At 39.3% G+C, this 12,801-nt stretch overlaps 1 protein-coding gene across 3 annotated transcripts in view; it reads right to left on the bottom strand.

Moving 5' to 3' along the window:
• Window positions 1-7,053: 7,053 nt before the first annotated feature.
• GPR19 (G protein-coupled receptor 19) overlaps window positions 7,054-12,801 on the bottom strand; it is a 32,458-nt gene continuing 26,710 nt past the window's right edge. For all 3 annotated transcript variants that reach the window (XM_027856417.1, XM_027856419.1, XM_027856418.1), the window contains one exon: window positions 7,054-8,526. In XM_027856417.1, the coding sequence (XP_027712218.1) occupies window positions 7,257-8,510 (1,254 nt within the window). In that variant the 5' untranslated portion in view covers window positions 8,511-8,526 and the 3' untranslated portion in view covers window positions 7,054-7,256. The remainder of the gene's footprint in view (window positions 8,527-12,801) is intronic.

The following is a 12,801-nucleotide window of genomic DNA, read 5'->3' as shown; positions in this document are numbered from 1 at the left end:
AATCAGTTACAGATTTGCAAAGTAAATCCCTATTCCACTCCAGGAGTGGAAGACAAGGCACAGAGGGAGGATTGGAATATTGTGGGGTGCCTAGTGGTTTCTCCCTCTTCAATCTTCCATGTAGCATACTGATCTGTGACCATGTTTTAGTCTCTCAGCAGAATATAGTCAGTTGAGAAACATTTATGAAGTGTTTACTGTATGCTAACGTGAGATGTGACTGTGCTAAGCATGTAAGCACTTTCATGCTGGGGACTGTATTTGTCTTTGTATTTCTAGCGCTTGCACATAGTAGGTGCTTATTAAATATTTGTTTTTCAGTTGTGTGTGACTCTTTATGAATCCATTTGGGATTTTCTTGCCAAAGATACTGGAGTGATTTGCTATTTCCTTCTCCAGCTCATTTTACAGATGAGAAACTGAGGCAAATAGGGTTAAGTGATTTGCTTAGTGTCACCCAGTTAGAAAGTGTCTGAGGCCGGATTTGAACTCATGAAGATGAGTCTTCCCGACTCCAGGTAGGACACTGTATCCACTGTACCATCTTGCTGTCCTTTATTAAATATATGTTGAATTTAGTTAAATTAAATCCAATATGTTCCATATGTAGGGACTAAAACTCCTGAGGAGCATCAGAGGAAAACCAAGCGATAGGCTTTATAGAAGTTTAATATGTACTCTTGCGTCTTTCCTTTTGTTTTGGTTTGAATAAAAACTTCTCTTTGTTGGGGGGAACTCTGGATACCTTTGCTTTAAGAAGTTCATTGGATTGTAATACAGAACTAGCATTCGAAGTTATTTACCCAAACTTTTTATTTTGTAGATGAAGAAACCAAGGCCCAGAAAGTTTAAATGACCTGCCTTAGGTCAGATTTAAACTCAGGTTTTCTGACTTCAAATCCACTTTTTTTCCACTGTATCAAACTCTCTTATTTTTGAATAGGGTTAGTTGGACAGCTAGGTGATTATTGGATAGAGTGCAGGGCCTGGAGTCAGGAAGACCTGAGTTCAAGTATAATCTCAGATACTTACTAGCTGTGTGACCCTGGGCAAGTCACCTAACCCTGTTTGCCTTATTTTCCTCATCTGTAAAGCAAGCTGGAGGCAAATCATCCAGTAGTTTTGGTAAGAAAACCCCAAATGGATTCACAAAGAGTCTGACTCTGTGAAAAACGGCTGCATAAAAGAAAGTGTTAAAGACAGAAAAATAAAGGTGGGGTGGGACAAAAGTCAGAACAAGGCATTTGAATATACCAGGCAAGGTCTGAAACTTGTACCTATTACTATTCACCAGAGACTTTGAGACTTTACCTATTGCCAGGAGTAGACAGGTCAGGCTTCCTTGAATGCCCCTTGCATCTCCTTAACCAGTTACCCTTGATAACTCTGTGTTAAAAAAGATTAACAGGGCCTTTGTTCTGGCACTGATGATGACTCCTTGACAAAGTGAAAATGTGCCTTACCCTCCAACATTTTTTGGCCCATTGACACTATGTTAAGGGTGAAGGATGGGTTCATGGCCCCATGATAAACCTGGGCATGAATTTTAAGATGGAGAACCGAGATAGACAGATGAAGGCAGTTGAGGGAGACATTGAGAGAAGACAGGCTTTACTCAGAAGGCAGATTTAGGTCCCTTGAGGGAAGCTTGTGCATGCCGCCTCTAGGGAACCTTAGGAGCCAAGCTGAGAGGGAACCATGTGACCTAGAGAAGCTCCTTGGCTAAGCCTCTTGTGACTCATTGGAGGAGACTCTATTTTGTTGGCCTATGTGTTGGTGTGGGAGGTGAGAATCCTTTCCTTTGAACATGGAAGACTCGACATGAGTCAATTTCTACTATTCTCAGGGGAGCAGACCCTTCCTCCCCATGAATCTGGTTCCCATAAACCCCCAAATTTTGGTTCTGGGTCATAGATCTGCATTTGAGTTGATTAACCACAAAATAAGTAGCTACATTTCACATAGAGAATAATTTCCAAGCATTACAGAATGTACATTTATAAAACACAATATTAAAAAGCGTCCCTTGTTGTACGCAATTGTATTCACCCTAGGTGGTTGCCCATTTTCCTGTCCCTAGTCTCATCTCTGCATGGGAGGCTAGGAGAGTGAAAGAGTGGCACAGGCACAGGTAAGAGTTCATGGCTACATTGAACATTTGGCAGACCCCAACAAGATTTTTTTTTTTTTTGGCTCTGGTAAGACATTGGCTTATCACAATATTTTGGGTAGTCATTTCAAGTTTGCAGAGGAAATTATTTTGGAATTTCCCTCAAAGTTGAGATATTTTCTTTTTCTAGCACATTGATTCACTAATCTGCAGTGAACTCTTGATACACAAAAGTTTTTTAAGTAACTCTCACTGCTTTGTTGTTGATAAATCTGGCACTTCCTGGACACCATTGATATGCCTAGAATTATGCATAGCTGGCCATACCTACCTTCTAGGCATAGTAAAATAATTGTTGATTCTCCAAAACCAATAGAAAAAGGCTATTTGAATTTTGATCAGTCTTCTGTTCTGTGGACTGAACTAAAGTACTTAATCTCTAATATTGTTAGTTTTCTAGTAAAAAAGAATAAATTAAGTGAATAATCATAGCTAATAGTATTTACATAGTGCTTTAAAATTTGCTAAGTGCTTTACAAATATTCTTTCATTTAATCCTTACAAACACATTGGAGAGGTTGATGCCATTATTACACCTCTTTTATGATGAAGAAACTGAGGCATAGAAAGATAAAGTGAGACTTGCCCAGGGTCACAGAGTTGAATGATTTTTAACAGAAACCAGTAAAATAAATTAAAAAAAAAGGACACATCTATAAGGCAGGGTAGAAGTAAAAGCTTCCCTTTTTGGGACACAGCCTAGTGTAAAGTACAGTTATCCATTCCACATTGTGGTTTCCACATTCTACATCTTGGTTTCGATAGATCACAGATCAGCATAAGAAATTACTGTAAATGGGAATTTTGGGGGAGTTTTGGAGAAGCCACAGAAAACACATACGTGAGGGCTAGCAGATGACGCAGAAAAAGTTTAGAAACTCAGAAATGCATAAAATATTGTACTTAACCCAAATTTTACAATAAGGTACTATAATACCCATAAAAGAAAAAGAAAAAATTCAAATTTCTTCTCTGGTACAAAGGGAGGATCAAAAATTGTTATGTGGATTTTCCATATTGCAGAAGCACAGCACCCCTGGCCCCCACAATGGGGAAGGGATAACTATACACCTACGTTCTAGTCTTAACTTTGCCTCCAAGTCATAGTGTGAGCTTGGGCAAACTCCTTCATTTCTCTGAATCTCAGTTTCCTCATTTGTTAAATGAGGCCATTTATTCCTTCTAATTTGAATTGTCTATGTCTCTTCTTTAGACCAAATCAACGTGGTGAATAACTTCTTAGCTCTGTTGCCTCCTACAGAAAAGCTGAGTATTACTAAGGTGCAGCAGGGTAGTCAGTTGAATGATTGCAAAATATATGTGTCCAGTGGTTATGCCTTTGCAGAATGACCCCCATATAGATCTGTTCTTTCTCAGGAAGGATTTTGGGACAGGGCATCATTTTTCCCTTCCTGCCACCCTGAGTAAAGCAGTGGAGACATAAGAAAACATACACCTGTGCTGGAAGCAAGGCTGTTTTGCAGTTAGAAATAGCTCATGTCCCCACTGCATGATACCTGGGAAAGGGAAAAATCAAAGACCATTTCAGTTGGTGTGTGACTTTCTCCTTATTTGAGGGGCATAGAAACAACAATATGTTAGAGGGGGAAAGGACTAGAAATGTTGTGGTGTAAATTTCTCATTTTATACATAACTGAAAAAAGGAACAAAAAAGTAAATGATGCCCAAGGCAAGCTTTGGGCATCTGTGTGCTGGGCAAGAATGTTACTTCCAATTGGCTTCTTGTTGCTCTATCCCAATATAATTCAGGTCATCTCCTTTGTAGACTCTTTATCACTCTACATAGTCAATTAAATTCAATTCAACAAACATTTATTACATGCCTACTATTTGCATGGCACTTTGGTAGGCACTGGAGATACAAAAATAAAAATGAAACAGTTCCTGCCCTCAAGGAGCTTACATTCTACTGGGGAACTCAACATATAAACAGATAAATTTAGTGCAAGGAGAATTGAGGAGGGAGAACTCACTCACATGGTAGCAGGGAGGGAGGGAGATCAGGTAAGCCTCAACACAGGAGCTCAATCTGAGCTGAGCCTTGAAGGAAGCTAGGGATTTTACTAAGTGGAAGGGAGGAAATAGTACATTCCAGGCATGGGGATCAAGCCTGTGCAAAGGCACAAAGGTCAGAGATCTGGAATGTAGCATGCACGAAGGGGAGTACTATGAAATCAGTCTGGAAAGGGGGAGTCAGATTGTGGATGACTTTAAATGACAGACATAGGAATGTCTGTCTTATCTTGGATGCCAAAGTTATGGAAGGTTCTTTAGCAAAGGAATGACATGATCAGACTTATGTCTTAGAATATCAATTTGGCAGTTGCATGGACTGTAAATTATAAAAGGGAAAGACCGATTCAGAAGCTGTGGCAATAGGCTGTAGGGGTGATGAGGGCCTTGAGTAGCGGTCTTCTTAATGTAAGGGAGGGAATAGATGCAAGAAATGTTACACAGATAGAGGAAAAAGACTTGGTAACTGATTAGATGTAGGGGGTTAATGAGGAGAAGGAGTCAGGGAAGACTCCAAGGTTGTGAACCTGTGTGACTGGAAGGATGGTGGTAAATGTAGGAAAGTGGAGGGATGTTGGGTTAAGGGGAGAAAGGAAGTGAGTTCTGTTTTGGACATGCTATACTTGAGATGCTGATGGGACATCCAAGTGGAGATATCTAACAGTTAGTTAGCAAGGGGCACTAGAATTCAGGTGGGAAATTCGGTCTGGAAACACAAATTTGAATCCTCCGCATAGAGGAGATAATGAAAATCATCTTTGCTTAGGAGAGATATATAAAAGAGAGAAGGAAAGAGAGTGGGATAGGGATGATGATTAGAGACTGAGAAGGGGTGGTCAGACTGGTAGGAGGAGAACCAGGAGAAGGCAGTATTCCAAAGGAAAAGAGGAATATCCTGGAGAAGTGGGGGTCCAACAGTTCCACAGAACTCTCTGCTGAGAGGTCAGATTTAAGATGATGACTGAGAGAGGGCCATTTGAGTTAGCAGAGGACACTAAGACTCTCGGCCTGAGATGTGAATAGGTATGGGAACAGAAGCAATAATACAAATGGATAACTCTTTCCAGGAGTCTAAATAAGAAATGGAGAAGTACAGGATGATAGCGTGCATGGATGTGCCAGGTCAAGTATATGTGAGATCTTGGGGATCAGGCTGCAGTTTTCTTAGCTACCTAATGAAGATGAATAAAAAACACCCACCTCCCAGCTGCTCATGTTTTTAACTCTTGGCTGTTGCTAGGCAAATAGGAGATTGAATGTTGTTCTTTGAAGTTTTGGGAATTTGTCCAAATTTTCAACCAAATGTGCCACACAGCCTGCTTATTCAGCTTTAGGACTGAGAGGCAATAGTTTGAGAAGAGTCTGAAATAATAGACCACAGAAACCCAGAAGGGTTTGGGGGAAGAGTGAATGGGCACATAGAATGTCTTTGTTGGCTTTGGAACTTGTTAATGGAGGCAAATCATTGCGTTTATAAGGTTAGTTTTACTGGGTGGCTCAGGAACCTGTGGCTTGCAAAAAGTGTCCAAAAAAATATTGTTGCCTCTACTTAACACCACCAATCTCCTCCTTCCCTTGATCCCTATTCTCCTGTTCCACTTTATCTTTAAGATGAGGGAATTTTAGCTGTATGGGGGCAGCAACTTTCTAGAGATAAAAATGAAAAGTGCTCACTCACCACAATTGCCTACTAATAGGCAATAAAAAAAAGAGGCAAAACATACTATGTTTTCTTTGGAAAGGTGTGTGTGTGAGTGTGTGTGTGTGTGTGTGTGTGTGTAATCATTCCCCTCCCATAAAGCCCCATGGTGTTGAAGAGTGTTGTTTGCTGATGGTCTGTGGGTCTTACTTAGTACCCACTACTCAATTACAAATGAAGCTAATGTGAAAGAAGTAAACCAAGGCCACCATCTAAATGTGGGGATATTTGATAAACATGCAAGGATTTATTATGAGCTTTCTATTTTTTTTAAACTAAAAACAAGTTGGATGGATGGGGAGAGGAGAAAGATGGATACCAGAGATAGGGGCTCAAGAATACAGGCCTGTAAAAGTGACAGGATAGCCTAGGTCTGAAGAATGTTAAATGTGACCTGAAAAGTGATGAGATGGAAATGGACTTGGCTGGGAAGATGCTTTCTGTTCTGGGGCTTTGGGGTCTTGGAAAGAAAGGTGGGTTCTTTACTCTCATATCATTGTTGGGATGGAGAAGAGGGGAGGGGATAAGAGAAGCACACGATTTCATTATGAACTACCGAATAAAGGGGAAAGTCATTTGCCACTCCCACCCTTGGCATTTTCTGGGCACAGCACATGCACCTGCTAGTTTGCATCAATAATATTTAAATCAGAGAAAGGAAATTAACATTCCAAATGCAACCCAGATTAGAAACAAATGGGAAGAAATTATTGATTGCTAAAGCTGTTGGGGCTTCACCAATTGCCTTAAATAAGAAAGAATTAGAAAGTAAGAAGGAGATCAAGAATCTAGAGTCAAAACTGATTATTGAATAAGGGTACATGCTGTTCTCCAAAGTCATCCATGATTCCCATTGTGAACCCAAATTGGAGTATCTGGAAGAATGTTGGTTTCATAAGGCAAGTAAACAATATTAACCTGGGGTTATCTCATAGAAGTCAAACGTATGAAAAGTGAAAACTAAACCATGTGATGGAAGTCCTAGAATTGCAAAACACTTTTTTATCAAAGAAAAGTAACACTTAAAAAAAGTATTTTTATGTGTACTATATGGCCTTGGCTAGGTTTATGGGTTTTTTTTTAAACCATTAATGGACTACATCCAATACAGTCTACTTCATATCCATAAAATACAGTCAACATAAATTCCAAGGTAAATGAACCTCAAAAAACTAGGAAGTAACTAAAATTATTAAAAAATGCCATATTACAATTAAATCAATACATCTTAACAAAATAAAGCCTTCCCCCCTAAAATTTGTATGCAAAAAAGTAAATATCCATCCATTCCTGAAGTTTTAAAGCTTTTTAGTCTATTTGGTGCATAATAGTTATCAAAAGAATAGAGAGGAATTAGACAAAAGTATTTGGTGGATTTGAATTAATGGGCCAAGCAAGCTTTTTTCCCTTGGCTTCCCTGTCAAATGAGTCATATATTGAGTCTTTGGTTACAGTTTTGGCTGTGACAGGGATATCTGAAATGCCAACATAATTTTTTTTGGCCACCCTCGAACTGGTTGTGATAGTATAGGCATTGCTTCGGTAGCATTTCATTGAGGACATACAAAAAGTCTCCTTCATCCCTCTCCTGAAGTTGGCATTATAAATGGAATATAAGGTAGGCTTGGAGGCTGAAGAGCTGAATGATATCCAAGTGATCACTGTGAAAACCAAGGAACTTTTCCTATAGTCTCTTTCATGGGGATGCCATAGCTGGATCACATGAAAAGGAAGCCAGGAGAGCAAAAATATTAGGTTCAACATCAGGAACATTTTGATAGTTTTTACTTTTGTCCTTGGAACAATGTTCATCGTCCTCTTCACTGTTCGACTGTCAATGCCTATCCTCCAAATATATTTGATGACCTTCTGGTAGAATATGATGATGAAGAATGATGGAATCACAAAACCCATCAGAAAATGAATAATACTATAGACAGTCCCATCCCAAGAATATGGGAGGAAAAAATTACAATGATGATCCCAACTGGAGCCATAGAAAAAGAATATAGGGGACATAAAGGCAGCGTTAAAGATCCAAGATGCTGCAATCATTTTCTTGGCTTTTTCTCTGGACACCTTGAAGCTCAGAGGGTAGACTATGGTATAGAACCGGTCTACACAGATGGAAAGGAGCACGTAGATCTGTACCCCTGGTGTGAGGTGTTGAAAGTATCTTACTAGTTTACACATGACATTACCCAGGGTCCATCTACCAGATGTAAACTGCAGTAGGACAAAAGGAGCACTGGTCACACTGATGAGGAGGTCAGCACATGCTAATGAAACCACGAAGTAGTTGGTGGTGGACTGAGTCCTCCTGCTCCTGTGGATGACCAAGCAAACCAGGGCATTTCCAAAGACAGAAAACAACCACAGAATCCCAAAAATCACGCTGACTGTGGCGATTTCTCCTGGCATCGGTTCATATGCTAAATTGGTGTCATTTCTTTCCAGTTTGTGTTCTTTGTATAATTCTGTCATATCACGACCTATCAGAGGCGTCGATGTCTTGGGCTGGCTGTTGTTCTGAAGTGGCACCAGGACTGTTGGGATAACCAGAGGAAGTCTGCTGTCATCCATTGCATGACCAAGACCCATGTCCATTCTTTCTCCCTCAACTCTGAATAAGAGAAGAAAGAAGCCTGTTGTTAAAATAGAGACATATGTCTTGACTACTAATGATAGTAATCTACAGTAATAAAATGATTTGGTTGGCTGCCATCATGCCATGAGTGACAGCACTTCATGTTGGTTGGTTGCTAGGGTGACTCTGGGCTGAAAATGACAACTATGTAGGAGAAACTTCTTCCATTTGAAAGCTGACATTAAGAACTTGCTCTGATCTCCAATACTTAGTGACTTTAAGAGCTTTTTTAGCTGTCCTAAACGCATGTTCCCTCACATGTGGGCCTCAGGCCCCACTTCACCTGCCTGAAGCTGTTGTTATTGTTCATCTTTCATTCTTTTTTTTCTTTTTTTTTTTTAGGCAATTGGGGTTAAGTGACTTGCCCAGGGTTACACAGCTAGTAAGTGTCAAGTGTTTGGTCTGAGGCTGGATTTGAACTCAGGTCCTCCTGACTTCAGGGCCGGTGCTCTATCCACTGTGTCATCTAGTTGCCCCTTTGTCTCTCATTCTTGAAGAGGACCAATGACATCATGAGGATGATGTCTTGACTAGTGACAGGGAGAAAGGATTCTAAGAGATGCCGGTAGCCCTACTCTTTGGAATTCCTTCCTATTTTCTTTTCATTGGAGTTTTGGGGTCACAGAGAGCCTGACAGTAAAAAATAAAAACAAAAATAAACTGGCTATATAGTGAGGGTATTTTCATGATTTGAGAAGGTTGCAGGAATTCTGGGCAAGTATGTATAACATTCTTGAATGTCCTAACATGGAAGCATTGTGGTGGTAAAAAGAGAAAACTTGGGCAGATGGAATTATGTAAATGTCACTTTGGAAAAATGCAAGAGCAATCAGAGCATCTGGCAAACAAAAATCATGATGTCCTCAATTGTTGAAGTATTCTAGATATGAGACGCTCGCAGTCTGGCTAGAACATTGAGTATGTGAAAGATAATAATATGAAATAAAGTTGGAAAGCTAAAATGCAAATAAATGTAAGCCACTTGAGGGAAGGACTAGCTTGTGTTTTTGTATCCTCCAGTGCCCATCAATGCTTTGCATATAGTAGCCCATTCAATAAATGTTTCTTGAACTGAATTGGAGGGTATATTGGGGCCAAATTATCAAGGGCCTTCAATGTCAGGATCAGGTCTTGATATATTTTTCAGTGGACCCAAAAGTCCACTAGAGTCCATAGGTAAATATAGACTAGTACCATGTATATTGACTAATGGCATTATTTTGAAGAAAAAAAATAATAATGGAGCAGCTAGGGGCAGCACCAGCCCTGGAGTCAGGAGGACCTGAGTTCAAATCCAGCCTCAGATATTTGACACTTACTAGCTGTGGGACCCTGGGCAAGTCACTCCTGATTGCCTCACCAAAAAAAAAAAAAATTTGTGGTCTTTTAGGGGCAGCTAGGTGGCGTCTGGAGTCAGGAAGATCTGAGTTCAAATCCATCCTCAGACACTTGATCACTTGATACTTACTAGCTGTGTGACTCTGGGCAAGTCACTTAATCTCAACTGCCTTGCAAAAAAAAAAGAAAAGAAAAAGAAAAGAAAAAAATAATATTATACTGTGTAAAGCATAAAATAGAGTATGGTGTGTATGTGTGCATGTGTTCTCACAGAGAAGTAAGAATCGATCACATGATAAATGATATCATCACTTGATATTGTCACATGGGTATGAGGTGATAACCTCAGAGTTGTTTTAATTTCTAGCCATGTCCCAACATGTGCCATGTCCCATCATGGCTAGAAACTGGCCAAAATCACATTATCACATGATAAACTCTAGAATCTAAGAGGTAAAAGGGATTGGAGAAATCATCTAGTCCAATTAACAAATGAACAGGTCTGATCTTGACAGTATCCTGCCAGCTGACCATTTACCCTCTGCTTGAAGACCTCCAGCAATGGTGAAACTACCAAGGCAACCTATCCCACTTAACAAGCGTATTGAGAAGATTTTCATTAAGCAAAACCTGCCTCTCTTCTTCAATCAATTCCTGCTAACCCCACTTCTCTGGGTTCAAGAAAAACCATTGTGATCCCTAATCTAAATGACAGCCCTTCAGATATTTGAAGAGCTGTTTAATATCCTTCCTCTAAATATTTTCTTCTCTAGGTTAAACATCCATTAATTTTTTTTTTTGCTTTTTTTTTCTTGGTGAGGCAATCAGTGTTAAGTGATTTGCCTGTGTCACACAGCCAGATCCATTAATTGTTGATCAAACTTTTTGTGACATCCTGAGAGGCAGCCTGGAAGATGGATAGAATTGGACCTGGACTCAAACCTTGCCTCTATTGTTTACTAGTTATTTGACAATGTGCAAGTCACCTAATGTTTCTGAACCTCAGTTTCTTCATCTATAAAATGGGGATAAGGAACTTCCTGCCAGGAAGGCTGCCTGAATAGAGGCAGACTACAAGGCTCTAGTAAAAACCTGAAATTCACAATAAATAATGATTAAGGAACCCAATGAGAAACAACAAGAAACGATTTCTTCCACCCTAGGGACAATATAAAAACTCAGCCAGAAGCCCACAGATGTTAGGAAAGGTGGTTATCAGCAAAGCCAGTACTCATAAAGGCAAAGAAGTGTGTAGCTTCCCAACATGGCTAGAAACTGGCCAAAATCACATGTAGCTTGCAGGGCTCTTGACCTGGAGACAGCAAGATAAGGGAACTTTCCCCACCCAAGTCCCATGGTCATTGTAAACCCTTAGTGGGGGTCTTTGGAAGCTCTGGAGAGCAGCATAAATCTAGAAAGATATATTTATATGGGCAGTTGGGAGGGGCTGAATGATGATGTAAGACTAAAAGGAGAGAAGAAACAAGTGTCTCTTCAGAGCCTAATGAATTCAAAAGTTATTAAGGGAATCAAAAAGGAAAAACAGAGTACCAGGGGATGAATTGGTTCTGTTCTGAATTTTAAGAGTGGAAAGAGAAAAAAAAGGAAAAGGAATCTATATTTTGCAATTGAAAAATTGTCAAGGGATATGAAAAAACAGTTTTCCAAGGAAGAAATCCAAGCTATTAACAGCTATATAAAAAAATGCTCTAAATCGCTGATAATTTAAAAAATGTAAATTAAAACAACTCCAAGGTTATCACCTCATAACCATCAGATTGGGTAGGTTGGCAAAAAAAGGAAAATGCCAAATGCCAAAGGGGATGCAGGAAAGTAGGTATATTAATTCTCTGTTGGCAGAATTGTAAACTGGTCCAATCATTCTAAAAAGCAGTTTGGAACTATGTCCCCAAAGCTATTAATTAGCTATTAACTAAGCCCAAAGGGCTATAAAACTCTGCATATCCTTTGACCCAGCATGTCACTACTAAGTCTATACCTCAAAGAGATCAAAGATAGAGGAAAAGGACTTATATGTAAAAAAAAAAAAAAGCATAACAACTCTTTTTGTAGTGCCAAAGAATTGGAAACTAAGAGGGTATTCTTCAACTGGGGAATGACTGAACAAATTGTGGTACATGAAGGTGATGGAATATTATGGTGCTATAAGTAATGATGGAGATGGTTTTAAAATAACATAGAAAGACTTGTATGAACTGATGCAAAGTGAAGTGAAGGAGAACAATTTATATAATAACAACAATATTGTAAAGACAACTGTGAAAGACTTATGAACTTTGATAAACAAAATGACCAATCACAATTCCAGAGAACTCAAGATGAAATATGCTACCCATCTCCAGATAGAGGAGTGATGGATTCAGAGTGTAGATTGAAGCTCGTGTTTTTTTTTGGGATATGGTCCATGCAAGAATTTGTTTTGTTTGACTACACATGTTTATAACAGTTTTTTTCCTGTTTTCTCAATGAGGGAGGAACAGAGGGAAAAAGGAGGGAGAGAATTAGAACCTGAATATAAAATAAAATTGAATTAAAAAATTAAATCCTTGCTGATCTGGAAAAAAATGAAAAAGAAAATTTTGAAAAGAATTTACTATTATAAAAAGAAAGGAGGTGGAACTTGCTATTTCTCTTGTTCATGAGGAGAAGAGTATACAAACATAGAAGGAGTAGGATGGGAGAGAGGCCCTCTGATGAACCTCACTTTTATCTGAAATAGGCAAAGGAAGGTTGAACAAACACACAAATAATTTAGTGTAGCAATACAGCAAACTCAATAGGGAAACAAACCAGGATGAAGAGGTAGTATTGGTCATTAAGAAAGGATAATACAGGGTAGGGAAGGGTCAAAAGCAAACACTTCCTGATCTTGAAGGAGGATTAAAAGGAAAA

This window comes from Vombatus ursinus, unplaced genomic scaffold (genome assembly GCF_900497805.2).
Source record: "Vombatus ursinus unplaced genomic scaffold, bare-nosed wombat genome assembly UNPS02011431.1, whole genome shotgun sequence".
Classification (NCBI taxonomy): Eukaryota; Metazoa; Chordata; class Mammalia; order Diprotodontia; family Vombatidae; genus Vombatus; species Vombatus ursinus.
The sequence above is the reverse complement of the archived record's forward strand: the minus strand, read 5'-3'. Positions and strand labels throughout refer to the sequence as shown.